This window comes from Ovis aries, chromosome 24 (assembly GCF_016772045.2).
Source record: "Ovis aries strain OAR_USU_Benz2616 breed Rambouillet chromosome 24, ARS-UI_Ramb_v3.0, whole genome shotgun sequence".
In the NCBI taxonomy this organism is placed as follows: Eukaryota; Metazoa; Chordata; class Mammalia; order Artiodactyla; family Bovidae; genus Ovis; species Ovis aries.
In genome coordinates, this window is record NC_056077.1 from 8,279,785 (window position 1) to 8,298,451 (window position 18,667).

Below are 18,667 nucleotides of genomic sequence, written 5' to 3' on the forward strand. Positions count from 1 at the left end.
CCAGGGGAGCCCAGGCGATGTGCTCAGGCTTCTCCGAGAGCCTTGCTGAGCACTGACCAGGGAAGGACAGTCCCCATAGCTCACCCTGGCCTGGAACAGCCCTGCTCTCTGGAGCCACAGTGAGAAAGCCCCACAGGGACGGGACCTTGGGCAGAAAACCTGGCAGATACTGCCTCGGTTGTGGGGACAACTGAACCCCACGGCTGCAGCAAGAGACCACACTTAAACAGGCCTCAAAAGCATAAACTATCTCCACATAATTGCAATGCGCCCCAGGACAGAGGTGAAGAACAGCCAACACAAGATAAAAGTCACGACAGCTGACATCTGATGAAAGACGACTGGACCGGCAATGGGGCTGCAACTCACAGCCCGTGATGAAAAACGAGTCGACAGAGACAGATCCAGAAATCATAGGATTAGCAGACACTAGCAGACATGGACATCAAGTTACCGTGGACGACATTCCGCACGTTCCAGGAGATATCCAAATCACCAATGAGCTTTTGAAAAGGCGAACTCTCCCTGACTTCTAGGCAAATGCAAATTAAACCCAAGACAGCCCCATCTTCCACATCCTGATGACCAACTGGATGTGGAACAAATGCTCGCACCTTGCTGGGGGGTGGCAGGGATAAATGGCTGCATCTGCTAAGCTCGAAAAGAATGGTTCCCAAAGTCCTGCGTTATATCCCCAAAGCAGAATACTAAACAGCAATGAAAATGATCAGGTAACTGCTGCCACAAGTGCATGGAGGCAACGTTGAGAAAAGCAAACCGACAATTACAAGACTATGCCCTGCGTTCTCCCGTCCTTGTAAACTAATCCAGCAAAGGATGTTAGAAGCCCAGAGCTCCCCAGGAGGAGAGGCAGGCAGTGGCAGGAAAGGGCCAACGACTTCCTTAATTAGCAAACGTTTTAGTTTCTTGACCTGAGTGGGGTTACCTGTCTGTAATGTATTCACGAGATACATTCGTCATTTGGACCATTTTCTCTACAGTGTATTTCAATAAAAACCGCTCGCGTCAATGAAGCATGACAATGAACTGTGAGAAGGTCGTGCTGTATGTACACAGAACTTACTGTTTTTCTTTCCTTTTATACTTAGCTGGATGTCGTAATAGTCTTCTCTTCTGTCAGATCGGTAGTCCACTTCTTTACACTGGATATACGACTACAAATAAGGAAAACGCGGTGGCTTAGGCATCGAGCGTCAAAACACGGACGCTGAGAAAGTTCTACACGAGACACTCTTTACAACTGGGAATCACATACCACCATCTTGCCTCTGAATAATTTAGGTATGGTGCCTTCTACACACGTGCCTTTCATCTTGTTTTCCACATTATCAAGCAACTGGAAGAGAAAGTTTTGGCTTTCAGGAAATGTTACGCTTAAGCATTATGCAGTAATTTGAAACGTCACTAGGAAATTTCAATGGTCAAAGAAATTCTAGACTATAAATATTATGACCTTTAGCATGCAATTATCAAAAACATACAACATCTTCTTTCTTGGTTGGATATTTACAGAAATAACTACATGCAACAGTTGAGATTAACCCTCTATACAGCCTTTGGAATGAATTAGTAATTTGTAGTGCCTTTAGAAGCATTTTTTTATATTCATTTTTACCTCTGTGGAAAAGCATGTAAATTGAGCACTAAACTTAACTCGTATTGGTCCACACCAAGAGATTAATGAGGTTGAGCCTGTCAACAGGATTGACTGGTTTGTCCATGGATATTTAATGAACTGGATTCAATCCAGCTAGTGCTGCAAAAAAGAAAACACACCTTGCCCAGCCAATCACCTTGAATTGCCATTTCACGTGTGTGTGTCTCGCATCACGACTGGAAGAGTGGGCACCTGCTAGTGACTAGAGGCGGTTGGGGGGAGAATCACCCACACAAAGGTCGGCCTCAACCAGGACTTGTTTCTCGGGCTGCTAACTGGTAGACTACGCCAATTTAACCAACTTAACAGTCCACTGCCTGTACTGGTTCCCCTCACACTTTCCTACCAAATCATTTTCCAGTCTTTCTGGCCTTTAAATGAGATATGTGCCATCTTTTCTTTCTAGCCTAGTCCTGGTCCTGAACAAAGATGGGCATAACTGGAATAACAGTGACTAAAGGTAGGTCTGAGGTTTTGTTTGGTAACAACTTCGAAATATGAAATGTAAGAGGAAAAAAATTACGGCAGGAAACTCACCACTCGACAGAGCTCTTGAACATCGTGTTGCATGAAGCTATCTAACGTTTCCCACCTTAGAAAGATAAAATGAATGTACGTTGAAACTTCTAAATTTCACACAAGAATAAGTTAACAAACTAAACTGTATCACCAGTCATCATTCTTAAACTAATTTAGAGGATTGTTTGGGGGGCTTATAATTCAAAGCCAAGTTGAACTTTATCCGGACACCGAAACGCTCCCAACTGTCTCTTGTTCTAAATGCCTTACTGCACGGGGAGGTCGTGTTTGCAAGTAAACGCACAGAAAGCTTGAAGGCCATTACCTGTCCTTTTCCTGACAGGCAGACCTAAGTGGTGCATTAGTTCTCAAGCAAAATTCTAAGAGCCCCCATTTACAAAGAAGTCAAACAAACAACCCGGGTGAGATGCCCAGACACCACTGTGCGCCTGGGCTCTGCTCTCAGCCCTCTGCGTCCACTCGCTGGAAGGTCCCCCACCACGCACCCGAATGACTTGGTCAGCTTCTTTGTTCCTACGGGCTTATCGCTGTGCTGTAGCTCGTAGAACACTCTCTGCAAGGCTAAAGGGACACTCTTGGATGAGTCGTCGCCCTCTGTCGGCATCATGTACACAGCCTGAAAGAAGCAATCCAGAAGTAAAAATGGAATCTTATGTGAAAGCATCATTTCTACCACAATGACTAAGGTAGATGGGTAGGGCTTCTCACTATCCCCCCAAAGAGTCTGAATATTCTTCCAACACTCATGGACGTCTTTAGAGACAACCTAGAAGTTACAAGACAGTGCAGAAACAATTTTAAACGTTACTCATAGCATACCATCCAATGAGCATCACTTCTATTTCATACTTCTTAGAGCACCATTTTTTAACTCAGCTTGACATGTGAACAAAAGAAGCTGATGAAACCTTCAATGCTACTGAAATTATCCACACTCAGCCTCTGATCTAATCCTATCTAGGTAATTACTGCTTCCTGGAAGACTAGTGCGATGCAAACAGGAGTGCCGGCAGATCCGCCAGCAGGTCTGCACAACCTTCCTAAAGTACAAGTAACTATCCTGTTAGCTTTTACATTTTATCTATAAAAACTGAAAAATCAGATCACTAGCCAGTAGTCTTTCAACTCATCAACCTCCATATAAAACTTTTCATGTCTTGCTACTACTGACTTTCATATTTAAAAAAAAAAAGCTTGATTATTTCCAGCCTAATAAAGTTCGGTTTGCTAGCTGTACCAAGCTTTTCATCACACCACTTGGCTTCACAAGTGTCTGAACAGCAAGGAATGAAGCTACGTGTCAGCATGAGGCAGGGCCCTCCCTGGAGACAAGCCTGGGGCCGGACTGTTCTTGCCCCAGAATCCTGCAGAGAGAAGGCAGGCTGAGGAAGGTGGAAGGGGAGAAACACCATCCATTTACCTTGCGTAGCTGGTTTGTGAAAAATAAAGTCTGCAGCAGGCTGTTCATGTAGCAAGTCGCTCCCTGATTCTTTAAGCCGACGTAGCCCGTGTGCTTCTTTGAGTCCCACCTACAAGACCAGTTTGAGGTTCAGGAAAGGCTGCGCCCCCATGCTTCTGCCACACGTGTGGGCAGCGTGGCTGGGGCCAGCTGCTCTGTGCAACCACCTCCGCCCCCATCCTGACACGGGATGACGTCCGAGCACCCGCCTCCAAGGGAGTAACTCATCGCCAAGCCAGGGGTCCTGCTCACCCGGCTCCCTCCAGCGTCACCCGTGTGGCCCACTCAAGTGCGGACACTAGGGGGAACTCAGTCTCACTGGAGTGGCTGCGTGGCTGTCATGTACCCCGGGCACTGCTCCCACATACAAGCTACACTGCGGTCAGACTGGTTCCCTCGCACGCGCATAACACACACGTGTAGTCGGTGCAAGGCAGAAACCGCTGAAACCCTCTTTTCTGTAGTACCACGTACACGAGTGAGGACAGGTACGCTGACAGGATCAGGCCTCAACTCCCAGAGCCTTTTCTCTTGAGTCCGTTGTATCTCTGGCTGCTTAGGACACTGAACCGTCTGCAGCACCCCCACGACCCCCCACAGTAACAGGAAGCAGAGGAGCCCTCCCTCTCTGCGCAATGTGAACATATGGCCAATGCTAGACGTCTCCTGTGAGGCCAGCGTCGGCAGAGACTCTGACGCTGCGGGTATTAGGTTTTCTTGAGTAAGACAGTTTTGACTGCTAAGTCTGAAAAACCCATTCTGCTGTTTTTGTTAGTTAAAAGACATAAGTATAGGGGAACACAGTTTTAAAACGAGGGCAAAAAACCCCCACAAAAAAACTAGAAATACCACCCTGTTGCCCACCCTTGACCCCAGATACCTGAATATGATTCAAGTGTACAATTCAAGTGTGTGTTTCAAAAAGGAGTCTGATTTCTCTGAAAGTAGCCCAATTAATATGAAAACCAACAAATCTCATTTGTTTTTTAAAATTTCCAGTGCCCCCAAACCACCAGGTCAGTCTATGCGCTCTTGCCAGAGGAGGGCCACGTGGGAAGAGAAACACGCGTGAGCAGACAGGGCACCTGAGCCTGCCTCGCTCCTAGACGGCACCGTGCTGCTTCAGTGCTTGGCCTCGGGACACCCGTTCTGCCCCAACCTGGTCCCAACGCACCAGCTCAGCCTCCGGTGCCCCCTGCAGACTCCCCTGACACCCTGGCCATTCCTCTCCCTTCTTATCCATCAGGGACCCAAAGCTACATATTCTTCAAGGCCAAAACCTTGCTCTTGCACACAGCCCTCCCAGACCTGGGAAAGGAGCCCATCCTCCCAGCTCCCCACCCTCTCCCCATCATCACACATGTCATGGCGCTGCCCAGCCTGCCAACAAAGTAACAAGCGCCTATGCTGCCACAGTTACTGTGATTAACTCCTCTGCCCAACCGGTCCCCAAGTTCTTTGAGGCTGTAAAACTGCAGCTGCCTCATTCACCACAGTTACAGTCCCAGAGCCCAGCAGCGTGTCTGGCTCATGGAACTGTGCTACTCGCTCAGTTGCGTCCGACTCTGACCCCGTGGACTGTAGCCCACCAGAGTCTTCTGTCCGTGGGATTCTCCAGAAAAGAATACTGGAGTGGGTTGCCATGCCCTTCTCCAGGGGAGCTTCTTGACCCAGGGATCGTACCCGGATCTCCTGCATTACAGGTGGATTCTTTACCATCTCAGGCACCAGGGAAGCCCAGGCTCATATAAACTGCTCGATAAAGGTGCCACACAAAGGCACCGACGTGAAGCTGGCACACACGTCTGTGTGCCACGGGGCGAGCACAGAGAGGGTGCGTCTCTGCTGACACAGGCACCTCTGCTCACTCCTTTCACTACAGCACCCAATCAAAGGAAAACTTACGCAACTCCATGGGGGGCATCCGCCTGTACAAAGACTTCAAAAGTAACTTTGTCATCATCAATAAACCCTTTCTCAGGATCAGTCACTTCCTATAAAAAAAAAAAAAAAAAAAAGAATATCCAACTTGCATGAGAACACACAAATGCTCGCTTCATTTCAAACAATAACCCTAGTGCCCGGTACTTAACAGATTAAAATACTGCCTTTTCAAAACACTGAAGTTGTGCTTTCTAGTTTTGCAGTGCTCTGGCCTGTTTTCAACAATGTTGTTCTCCGAATGAAATCAGCCAGAGTCTGGATGCCTCCTGGAGGAGTAGAGGGAGACCACATCTCAGACCTAAGGCCTCCATGTCCACTTAGTAGGCAGGCTCCTGGGAGGCCACCGAGAACACCCTAGAGAGCTGAGCAGGGCGTTCCTACGTCCTACTGGCTTCTGCTCCTGCAAAAGCAGCCCCAAAGCGCTGACGTTAGAATTCAATGGTTACTGGAATCTCCCCACAAAGTGCCTGCCTCAGTATTATTTTTCTTAAAGGAAATCTAGCCTATCCAAAAAGTGCTAGACTACCTTATCTTACAATGTCTGATCGAAACACTGGCTGCTGAAAACCTCAGCCAGGAATCAGGAGGAAACCCGTTTCCAGTTACCTATCCAACTTGCAGAGCAAATGTTTCTGATTCTGAAACGAATGGACAGAGGAACTGAAGAATCAAGGATCAGGGCTCGGATGATTCAGTCTGAGTAACTGCTACTTACGCTCCAGGCCATGAAATTGGAAAATCCCCAGTCGTTCTCTTTATGGAAGAACAAGTGGCTGATGCGCCGGCTGAACGACTTCTCGTCATCCCTGTAGTTGATGATCTTCAGCACCGCCTGCGCGTGACAGGACCAAGACCTGTGCGAGGAGGGCGACCTGAGCCTCAGTCCACAGGCGGACCCACACCGACCCCCTTTTCAAGAGCACACAAAATCGCCCGTATCATTTCCTTCTATTTTTTCTTTTTTTTTAGATGGAATAAAGAGCACATATGTCTATCTTTAATGAAGAAAGAAGTGAAGAGGGTCCCGGGGTGCCCCTGTGTAGTCTGGAGGGATTTCAGTCTACGTTTTATGTCTTTTTGATTTCTAAAAGGTTTCAAGTTTTTTATTGATATCTATAAAACACAAGCGTTTGAACTTCAAACAGTGTCCTGAGATTTGACAAGAGACGATAGCTTTTTGGTCAGATAGCAGTTCTAGTACCAAATACGGTGGGGCTGCTTGAGACACACTGAGGAATGATGAACCTGTTTGGCTGTTAGATGGACAGACCTAAAGCTCCAGGTTCCACAAGTGTCACTCCTGTCCCTCCCCCCCCGAGGCTGCGAGGCTCCCGGGTCGGGCTGTGCAGGGGGCTCCGAGAAGGACTCTGCCACCTGGGAACGACTGCACATTAAATGCTTGAGGCCCAACTCGGAGCTCACAGGACTGCTTCAAATGACCTCTGACATGACCGCAGACTCGTGAGCACAGGGGCAGCGGCTGCTGCCCGCTCGGGCCCCTGTGCGGGCTGTGCCTGAACCACCTGCTGCTCAGGCTCAGGCTGTCTGCCGGACTAAAGAAACCCAGCCCAAGGCTCGTCCGATCAGGTCAGATTGTAATGTGAACTGAACACAGAAGTAAAAACACAGCCGAGGCCCTGACTGCTCCTTAAAACTAGCTTCTGAAACACTCAGGTAAAGAGGAAAAATGAAAGGAGCTGGGTTCCCCCGGGGCCGCGGCAGACAGACATGGACCAAGGAGGCGGCCTTCTCCTGGGTGGGTCAGTGCAGAATGAGGCAAAGAGACAAAGTGAGCTGGGATCCCCTCAAACAATCGCTCAACTGTGCTGCTGAGAAACACTGGGCAGCAAGAGCTTGGTCTTTAACTTTCCAAATAACCCACAGAATCAGTTAACGGACAGTGTGGATGTCTGCCTGGAGAGTTTCCCTTAACTATCGTCTTCCCCTCTGGCAGTTACTGGTAGGATAAGAATTACGGTAGTCCAGAGAGGCCCTAATTCCATGTTCCACAGGCAGGCAGATTCTCACATACACAAAGTTTAGTGTTTTATTTGCACGAAAAATATGCACCTCTTCTAGTTTGGAGATAATACCTACCAGTGAGTTTCTAAAGAGGGAAATGTATTGAATCTAATTGAAAATCAAATTGCTATGTAGAGGCAGCAAGGAAATTCACAGAGAAATCCAAAATTCAAAGAGGCCAATCTGGCTTATAACTAATTGTGGATTTGTAATTGCATCATTTAAACTGTCTTACGTGGAATCAGATTCAGCATTGCACTGGAGAAAGAATCCTACGCTTTTTTGGTGTGGTCTGTCTGGATAAAAGCGTGGCATCACCATAATCTTCCACGGCAGATTTCGCACAAAACACGGAGGGCTAAGGACCGACTCACTCAGTCTGCTGAAGCGCTCGACAGTGAACTGAAAGGTTGCCTCGGAGCGCCAACTCGTGTCTGCAAGAAAACGCTTTGTCAATCACAGGGCCCGGGGACCGTCGGACAACACTGAAGGCAGGACAAACCTGGGATAAACGTTCTCTACAATGGCAATTCAACTGCTAAAGCCTAACCCTCTGGGGAAAGGAGAGCATCATCTCCAATTCAGTATCAATCTAAACTGTGAGATGACATATAGTTTGTGTGAAAGAAACCCCAGACTCAGAGGGCCAGCAACACACACCTGCCTTCCCACCAGACTGGCTCAGTGTGATTAAGAACGTCTACTCTACTCTGTCTTAATTCCCAAGTAATCCGCAGTGAGTGGAGAGGCTGGAGGAAAGCAATGAACTTCTGTCACATCTGTTCAACGACAGGGCTTGAGGAGGGAAAGAAAAGGGCTTGAGACCTGGGCTGAGCGTAGACAAGAGACATGGATTTGCAGGCAAACAGGGCCTTCCGAGGAGTGGGGACAGCCATTCCTAGGAAGCGCAGCGCTGCTTAGAGATAAGACCATTCCTAAGAAGTTAGCTAAAAATAAACGTTAACTTCATCAGTTCACCATTTTGGTGAACTAGCACGCTAGATTCTCTAAGGGGAAATATTTGGGGGAACAACAACCAAAAAAAAAAAAAAAATGAAGAAACTGGTATTCCTTTGGACATGAACAGAATGAACTGTTAAATTTACTCAGCAAGACCGAAGGCCAACTTAAGAAATCAAGGTTTCCTCCAATAAAAAGCAAAGCACTGATGAGAATTAAACTAAAAAGTCACATTTTGAATTCTAGCCTTTTCTGCTGGTGACTACTCATTTCAAGTGACCCCAGGCAGTGATAATTAGCGCCGACAACCCATTAGCCTTCTGCAGCTGTCCAACCCCCCACCACGCCCCAAAAAAACCTGTTTCCGGCCAGCACATAAGAAAACTGCAGCGGGGAGGACAAGTTGCTACACAACTTTCCAAGCAGTTCCCTGCTCTTTATGAGCCTTCTCGTGGCAGGAGGGGACAGCTGACAGGCGCAGGGGCCGAGGGCCACATGTGACCTGCAGAGTAACAGGAGGGCCTTTTCTGGCTGAGCGGCAGGGGCTACTTTGTCACCCCTGAGCCCAGGCACAACTGGGGTTCTCAGGCCTAGGGAGAGCGTGCCGAGAACATGCCCAGGCCCTCCACACTTCACTTCTCTGCACACAGAAACTGCCTCCACTGTGGCTGAGTTTGTTCTTAAGAAAACATGTCCATCAGTCCTCATGAGAGGGTAATATTCTTTACCAAAGAAAGAAAACCCCACAGGATGTGCTAACAGCGCTTTTCCCTCCATTTAAGGCTCTGTCCCCACTTGTTTTACTACCCGTAACCCTGGTTCTTTGCAGAGGCCCTCAAAGGAAGAGCAGCTGAATGGCGTGCGATGCGTTCGGGCCTCTGCAGGGGTCACCTTCATCCGTTCCCGACATAAAGAGTCCATGGAGAAGGCAAAATGCCTGCTGCAGAGAATGCGGTCCAGAACGCTGGGCAGAGAAGCGGGCCGCTCCTCCACAGCCACACATATCTTATTTGAGCAGTGTCCAAACCCCGCAGCCAGGCAAGGCAGGTGTAAGTCAGCTCCCACGTTACAGGTGGGGACACCGGGGCTTGCTGAGGTTAAGGGGCTTATCTCATCCACGGTGTCACAAGGCATCTCAGGACCCAAGATCTGTGGACCCTAAACACAGTGACCACCACCACCTTAAGAGTTTAGGGGACCAAACCCAGAGCCTGATTAAACCAGCCACTATCTGGTGATGACAGGACATGTTAAAGGGACCCAAAGACATGACGTCACAAGCCTCCCTCTACGTGACTTTCAGTTACCAGTAAGGGTTTGTAGGACGAGTTTTATACAAAAAAAAGCCTTTCTGCTCTTCCTCCCCACACGTTAGTCAAACAGGACCACAGGAGCCTGGCGTGGGTCCGGCAGCAAGCCAGCCCTCCAGGGTTCCTGGTGCTGCCCTGGCCCGCCTCCTCGCCTCCCCTCCCCTCCCCTCCCCCACGCAGCTCACACTCGCTGAACTACACACCAGATGTGAGGTGCTGCCTCACGCCCAAGGCACAGGATTAGCTTCCAAAATATGCTAATCAGGAGGTTTGATGTGAGATTTCACGTGAATAAAAATGTCACCACCCCTTCTTCAAGCCCTTCGTACCCGTGGCATTGGTGGCCGAGACCAGAGCACAGCTGCCTGCTGAGCTCCTCCCGCTAACGGAGCAGCTGAGAACCTGTACTAAGTACCAGCAGGTCCAGATAGGCAGGGGTACAGCAGAGCGGCAGGTAGAAAGCCCCTCTCTGTCTGGCGGACAGGGCTGGCCTGGTGACTGTCCTCTGAGGAGTTAGGGGAGAAAATGGGTGGAAGGTACCCAGGACTCCACAAACTATTTATGCAGCTTTCTCTATCTGCAACGGCTTCCAAGTGAAACTCTTTTGGGTAAAAGTGGTACAGTTGGGATTACGACGGCTAGCTCATACCCTGCCGGATTATTGCCTCATCCAAATAGACTCTGACCTGCCTGAGCACCATGGGACACTGACTAACCCACGCCAGTTCTTGTTGGCAAGCCTGTGCCGCCTGTTGCCTTCACACATCCTGGCAGAAAACCTGGTCCCCCAAAAGGCGGGCCTGAGGTTCCCCCAAAGGGCACTCTGGCAGAAGGTGTATCAAACCTCAATTATTCGTTCTAATACAAATCTCTGCACATCCCAGTTAATCACCACCACCCCCCACCAGGAAAAAAAAAACCGTAACTATTGCTTCACGGGCACCAACCACCTGTATCTACAACAGTCACTCTACCTCGACTGGACACTTCTCCCACCACTGCTGCCAGCCACTCAGCTGCTGTGCAAGAGCCTCCCCGCCACGAAGGCTTCTCTGCACGGACTGAGGCTCCTACCCTGCGGTTCCCCACACCGTGTGCCCTCCCTACATTACGCTGCCAAAAGAGACTCGGAAAAAAGAGGTGCTAGCATTTCAGAGGCTTGGGGAATCATCAACAACAAAAGAGGCTTTCGGAGAAAGATGTTAGGAGGCTAATAGCTCACAAGTACTCAGTAAAGAAACGCACTTAACCCGGCACTCCTCTCACTTTCTGCAGATTTCTGAACAATTTCACACGCACATATTCTGCCATTAAATGGTTCAAAATAACTATCACCGTGGCCCCCCGCCCCACAGACACCTTCTTTTCACTCTCCTGCCCCTGGGCCTTTCAGAAGACCAGGAACAAAGGGTACTGAAGACTACTGCTACTTTGCCCTGTAAAGTGCTTTTTCCAGCTGATAATTCGCAGTAGGAGCATTTCTGCTTTTAGGTTCCATAACGCCATCGTTGACTACTAACAATTTAGTACAATTGGCCTCAAAAGGAAGGGGTGTTGTATACACTATGCTCTCCTTACACTGGTTCTCAGGTGAGGCAATCTGGGGCCCCAAGGAGAATTCTAGCCACTTTGAGAGACATTCTGGAGCTGTCACGACTCGGCGGGGAGGAGGGGTAACAAAGCAACCTAAAAAGTACAGGACGGCCCTTTCTGACCAAGAAGGATCCACCAAAAGGCCTTGGAGCCCTCGGAAGCCTGCGTCTGGATCCACATCGGCACCTCCTCCCGAGCCCTCCCACCCCAAGAACACCTGGGGCGACGCCAGGACAAGCCTGCACTGTGGAACCAGCTGAGGACAGGGCTCTGGCCGGCTGGGGCGGCTCCCTGCTCTGGGAGAGGCTACCATCGACCCCTGCCTCAGGCCTTCCCCGCGGCGCTCTCTGAACCACTGCTGGCGTCTCCAGGGTCTGCGATGGAACCAAAGGGCCCTCGCAGCCGGGGGGCCACCCCACACCGTCGCCCTCTTGTCTGCGGTGGAAAGCGCACTCCACAGGTAACAAAGCAGCGGGTCAGACCACGCCTCTTTACCTTCCTCAGATATGGCCTCAGCCCGCTGCCAGGGGTAAAGCGCACTGTGAGAGAACTCTCAACTACGGCTGCAGTTTCTCATGGAGGCTGAACTTTTGGCAGGAGGTCTGAACAGCAGTCCTTCTGGTGGTGCAGCCCGTGACTGACGGTTTCTTTCAACTGCCCCGTTACACCCCTGGGAAGGACACAACCCTCATGAGGATTGATGGACACGCTCTTGACAGAACACGGTTTCATATTACACTGCAAGACTCCGGGGGGCCGCATAAAGTGACTCTTGGCTGCTACCTTCTCGTGGGGTTGACCTGGCAAAGGCACAGGCCACACCCATCTGATAAGGCATAATGAAGAAATAGCCTCGAGAGAAAGTGCTCCCCTAGGCCCAAAATGCCCATGCATGTACAAATGTGTACACTTTGCGCAGAGAAGATAAAAGACCAAAAGTCAGTCTAGGGGAGGAAGCCCAAAGCTCGATTCTGGTTTCGAACCTAACCGGAGTGGGGAGGGGTGATCAGCTACAAACAACTGATACGCTTGCTACAGTAGGAATGCAATGGGAAGCCACGTTCCAGTGTCTAGAAGTATCGTGCTGCAGACGAAAAGGAAAGGACAGTAAGGTACTTGTTCTGAGTACTAGGAGTGGCTGGAAAATTAACTGCAGGCCTGAGCAAATACCCGTCAATTACAGACTTCTGTATTTCAACCTTCTCGCCTAGGCTGGGGAGAATTAACTTACCTTGAAATCTGCAGGCAATCGTGAAATTCAAAACCAAACCAGGCTCCTAAATTTTGCTCAGATACAACTTCCTGAAAACTAGCTACTCTTAAAGAGACTCAGCAGTCCTCACGGAAGAGGTGTCTGCTTCCAACTGCTTTCTGCCCAACACCAGGAGACGAAGCCCGGGTACTCACCGTCCTCCATGTCCTCCTCTGTGTTGCTGTGCCCGTCACTCATGGCCACATTCCCGTTGATAACAGGGTTTTGGGTAATTCTCGGTGGGTCATCTGTATCTCCAGCTTTGAAGGAAACAAAGAAATTCCACTATTTTTACCTTCCTGGCTTGGATCAAGTAAACAAAAACATATCTGTACTTTGGACGATTTCCAGGCACTAATAAGTTCCAACCGAGCCAAATAATTACATTCTTAACCCAAAAGATACTTACTGGTATGTTTGCTAAACAAACTTTTGTTCCTTTCAAAACGCTAAGTGGGATATGAACACACAATAATCTGCTGAATTTGCAATGAAATTTATTTTGAAAAAGGTTTCTACTCATTAAAACTCAATCCTAGAGAGAATATTGTTTGGGGGTGGGGGTTACTAAAACAGCGTACGTTAGAATCTTGCATCACGGATACACGTGCCTTAAAACAGCAGGCTCATTCTCAAACTGTTACTGGACACTTCAATTATATAAAGCGTGAATCCATACCAAAGAACAGGAATGGCATTTTGGGGCGTGGGGAATTTGAAAAGGGGGTCCCTGGGAGGATGGGAATGGAGGAAGATCCTAGAAAGGATCTCGAGACTAGCAAAATGCTTGCTGAAGGCTGGCCTGGAAAACATTTATATAAAATCAGAAGCGAGGATTTAAAACTTTTAACCAAGGACGGACAAACATGAAGTGTAAACTCCAACTGTAACACTCCCATCCCTCTTCATTCATTAAGTACAATCTTCTTCAAGACATAGGGCCAGGGTTTAAAAGAAAAAAATTTTTTGAAACTTCTGGCAGGAATTAGGATTTAAACAGCCTCTACTGGTCAAAATGGCCATACTTCACATTTAAATCCTATCCTTCTGGCATATAGAACAGTTTACTGCAACTAATGATGTTCTGTGTTTCCTTGTACGGTCAGCTTTCCCTGGCAACTCAAACACTCCAAAAGAAATTAAGGATATCAGCTACAAACAGGAGATGTGGTTTTTAAAGTAGCTACGTAGCTGTGTATTTGGACTTCAGTATTTCAGAGCCTTTACACCACTCCAACAAGCAGTGGGTCCGATTCAGCACCATGGACAGCACCCTTCCCTTTCCCCTCTAGGCAGTTCCAAACCCCAACTGTCAGGTTACATTTCTCAAATACTTCCTGAATATAAACCATCCTTTTTTTCTTAAGTATCTCAAAACACACCTTAGAGTTCCTTGGAAGCCAAGAAACAGGTATTACCACCCAAATTTAGACCACTGCCAATCTTGATGTTTTTGTATTATTAAATATCAGTAAACCAGTGAAGTTGCTCAGTTGTATCCGACTCTTTGCAACCCCATGGACTAGAGCCCACCAGGCTCCCTCATCCATGTAATTTTCCAGGCAAGAATACTGGAGTGGGTTGCCAACAAGGATCTCCAGGGGGTCTTCCTGACCCAGGGACTGAACCCAGGTCTCTCCCATTACAGGCAGATACTTTACTGTTTGAGCCACCAGGGAAGCCCCAAAGTGAAAGTAGCTCAGTCATGTCCGACTCTTTGCAACCCATGTATAGTCCATGGAATTCTTCAAGCCAGAATACTGGAGTGGGTAGCCTTTCCCTTCCCGAGGGGATCTTCCCAACCCAGGGATCAAACCCAGGTTTCCCACACTGCAGGCAGATTCTTTACCAGCTGAGCCACTAAATATCAATATATACATTTAATAAGTTTTTGTCAGGGTATCAATAAGAGCTGTTTACGAAAACACAATTTTTAAACTGGCCCTCTCAATCATGACACCCTGACAAAAAAACCGGGGAAAGAAGTAAAGTAGAAATTCCTTTTCCCGATGCTTATCTAGCTTGAACCATATATGCTAAAAATGTACTTTGACTGAAATTTCCACATTTACCCTCCTAAGTTAATTACCTCAAGCCATCAAAAAATATTTTGAGGAAAAATCCTACAAAGGCTACAAAAGCACATTCCACCAACGGAGTATTATACAGCAGTGGTTTTTTTTTTTTTTTAAGGTTCTCGGGGAATTCCCTGGCAGCTCAGTGGTTAAGCACTCACACTTTCACTGCCCAGGACCCAGGTTCAATCCCTGATCAGGGAACGAAAGGTTCTCGGTGTACCTACTATACGAGGTTCTGAGTTTATAATATTAAGTTTTTAAAAATGAAGATGCCATATCCATCATCATGGCTATAAAAGAGAAGAGTTTTGCTGGAGTAAGACTGTATAAATTCTTATTGCCCTTTACACCAATAAACAGACACGGACTGGAACACAAACTAGTACGAGGTTGTGAAGCAGCAGAGTGATTCTTCCCTGCGGACACACACACACGTCACATGAATGCACCAGAAATCTTGAAGCCATCTGCTTGGCATGTGCCTGGCACTTTGACTTTAGTTCCCCGGGTCTGTAGAAGAGCTTTAAAGCATGGTTTAGAGTGCACACATGCGAAAATGACAAGTGTCTCTGCAGTTGGCTCCTAAAGGCAAGGCGGCTAGGGTTCCACAGTCAGAATGAGGTTCTCCTGAGCACCGTCCCATCTTTTACGCATTCCTGCTGGGCTGACCGATTTCCACACTTCACAGGCACGGTGACAGTGGTCCAAGCCGGCGGCTGCCAAACTGCAGAAAAGCCCCCTGGCTGGCCGATGACGTACAGGGGGAAACTGTCAGCAACAGGCCCTCCCAACCACCTGGCACGGGACCCTCGGAGAAAAGGCTGGCAACTCAAGTCTAGCTCCTAAGGGACTGCATCCAGTTAAAATAAGCTCCTCATAAATGAGTTAGTTCAACAAAAGGATTAAAAATTTAATTAAGACACAGTAAATCCCTGGACCAGAATTAAATGATGCAAGTGCCTGATATCACAATCTGAACTAGGCTTCCAAAAATATCCTAAATGATAAGGCTATCTTTATCATCGAGGAAGAAGTGCAAGATTGGCATTTATGTTTATTTATCACCATATAAACTGATCCTGTTCTGAATTTCTTATCTTGCTCAGTTGGAATTTTCCCAGATATGTTAACTCTCATTCGGCCAAATATGAACAATGACACAATGATTAGAAACACCACTGACCATACAGAATGCCTCAAACATACAGACCAAGTCTCTGGGACACTTAGATGTCAGGGAGGGGAAGGGGGTGATTATCATTCTGAAATATACAAATGACGCCCAGAAATACAACAGATCATTTCCATTACTCATGATTAGTAGGCCTTTTGACAACAGCACTGTGATAGGATCAGTGGCAAATTTTAATATAGACATATGGCACAAAATGTGAGTCTGGGTGAACTCCAGGAGTTGGTGATGGACAGGGAGGCCTGCCGTGCTGCGATTCATGGCGTCGCAAAGAGTCAGACATGACTGAGCGACTGAACTGAACTGATGGCACAAAATACCTTTTAAAAAGAGTGACTTTACTAATGCATATATGTGGAATTTAGAAAGATGGTAACGATAACCCTGTATGCGAGACAGCAGATGACACAGATGTACAGAACAGTCTTTTGGACTCTGTAGGAGAGGGTGGGATGATTTGGGAGAATGGCATTGAAACATGTATAATATCATATGTGAAACGAATCACCAGTCCAGGTTCGATGCATGATACTGGATGCTTGGGGCTGGTGCACTGGGACGACCCAGAGGGATGGTACAGGGAGGGAGGAGGGAGGGAGGTTCAGGATGGGGAACACGTGTATACCTGTGGCGAATTGATGTTGATGTATGGCAAAAGCAATACAATATTGTAAGTAATTAACCTCCAATTAAAATAAATAAATTTATATTAAAAAAAATAAAAAGCATCAATGGGATGGTAGTGCTCCCCTGAAGAAATAAAACTCTTTGGTGGCAGCCAGGGCACTGTGGTTGAAGTCTTGCCCCTCCAGCCCCATCTCACGCTCTCTCCCCTTCACCCATCACTCACCCCACCTCCACAGAAAGCAGCCCGAATCCTCCCCACTCCCCTAAAAAAAAAAAAAAAAAAAAAAAGTCACTTTAGAAACACAAAAGGCTCCCCTGTTTAGCTACAAAACCTGTATTTCCTCCTTTTTTACTGGGGCTCCCTGGACCTATCTATATCCAGCTTCACTCTTCTCAGACCTCTGTGATGTCACAACCCAGAGCCAGCCAATTGCTATGGAAATGAGATGGTCCCAATTTAGTGCCTGAATCTCACTCCTGGTGGAGAAAAACAGAAAATTCCACTTTGATGGCCTTGACGCCTTCCATCACTTCATAAACTTCTGCCAAAAAGGTTGGGGAGAGGGGACCAAACAACCCCAATAAAACCTCACGGCCTTCCAACTAAGTCTGTATGCTGCCAACAGGAGCTAAGTCTGTATGCTGCCTCCAGGAGCTAAGTCTGTATGCTGCCTCCAGGAGCTAAGTCTGTATGCTGCCTCCAGGAGCTAAGTCTGTATGCTGCCTCCAGGAGCTAGCTGGGCCACAAGGGTCCAGCCACGCCTCAGAGTCGCTCTCCACTCAGAAACCCCCCTACCCCTGCAAACTTTTCCTCAAAATCCCAACTAGTGATACAACCCTGTGAGCAAAACCCACGACTTGGTTTAAAAAGAGCAGACAGGGTAAGTGGAGGGACACAGACACCACGGCGACCTTGACATGAATGGCTCCTTGAATGGGTCAAGCAGAGCCTTACCAATGCAGCTTAAGCCCCACCCCACCAGTCCACCCCAACTTCCAGGTCAGAGCCCCCAGGCTTCTGCTTGGTCCCCCTCCTCTCCACTCGGAGTCATGAGGCCCCTCTGGGCTCGCAAGTCACCTTGTGGTCCAAGTGCGCAGTTCCCCGCCATGTCTGCATGGCTCTGCAGCAGAATCTGCTAGGGGTGGGGGGAGGGGAGGGCAGGGTTCTCTCAGCCACATCAGAGTGACTGCATAGAACCTCCAGGAGCTCTCGCTCAGCATTCTCTTTTTAAAGCTGCCCACAGTTATCAGGCCCAGACACATAATCAAGCAACCATCAATTGAGATGATCACCTTCAAAAGGCAAAGTGGTCCAGAAATAAGAGTTTTGTACAGGTCCGAACAGAGATGTGCATACATATCCTGTTTCAGCTCCATCACTTCCTCTCAAGAATTCAGATACACTAGATTTCTCAAGGTTCTGATCCACAAAACCCCTGGCTCTGAGCTCAAAGAAGCAACTGCTAACTCAATGGTGAGAGACAGAAGATGAACCACTCCTGCTGAGCCCAGCTGAGAGGCTGGGCTGGTTAGAGGAAGGCATGGTTAGGAGTGAGGATGGGGGCGGGGGGCAGGAAGCAGCTGGGGCCCCACCGCCAGCAGAGGATGGGGAGGAGAGGGTCTGAAAAGGCTTCCACAAAAGCAGGGACCCACAGGTGTCAGCTGCCACATTCCCCAAGAAGCCAGAACTTCCTGGGTGTTGGGGAACAATTCCAGACACCCCTACAAAACCTACAATTCTGTGGGAGAACTCTGCTCGGTGTCAACTCTGGTCCCCCTGGGGGAGTCTCAGGGTGAGCCAGGCCTCACACAGGGAGGGAAGAGGCAGGGGACGCATCCTGGGGCAGAACATGGAGGTCACCGAGGACACAGACATGGGGCGGAATGGCCGTGTGTGAGCTGTCTGCTCTCACGCAGGTCAACCACCCTGGCAACTGCCAGGTGGGAAGGAGCCGGTGCCGACCAGGCAGCAGAGCCCAGAGGCTCTGCCAACAAGCTCACCCTATCCCGGC

At 48.4% G+C, this 18,667-nt stretch overlaps 1 protein-coding gene across 2 annotated transcripts in view; it reads right to left on the bottom strand.

Annotated features, from left to right (window-relative positions):
• Positions 1-18,667, bottom strand: part of USP7 (ubiquitin specific peptidase 7) — a 54,289-nt gene that overhangs the window by 14,906 nt on the left and 20,716 nt on the right. For both annotated transcript variants that reach the window (XM_027961774.3, XM_060405742.1), the window contains exons 2-10: positions 12,914-13,018; positions 7,879-8,077; positions 6,337-6,475; positions 5,583-5,671; positions 3,639-3,747; positions 2,704-2,834; positions 2,216-2,270; positions 1,277-1,357; positions 1,085-1,175 (exon numbers count right to left, since the gene is read on the bottom strand). In XM_027961774.3, coding sequence (XP_027817575.1) covers positions 1,085-1,175; positions 1,277-1,357; positions 2,216-2,270; positions 2,704-2,834; positions 3,639-3,747; positions 5,583-5,671; positions 6,337-6,475; positions 7,879-8,077; positions 12,914-13,018 — 999 coding nt within the window. The remainder of the gene's footprint in view (positions 1-1,084; positions 1,176-1,276; positions 1,358-2,215; positions 2,271-2,703; positions 2,835-3,638; positions 3,748-5,582; positions 5,672-6,336; positions 6,476-7,878; positions 8,078-12,913; positions 13,019-18,667) is intronic.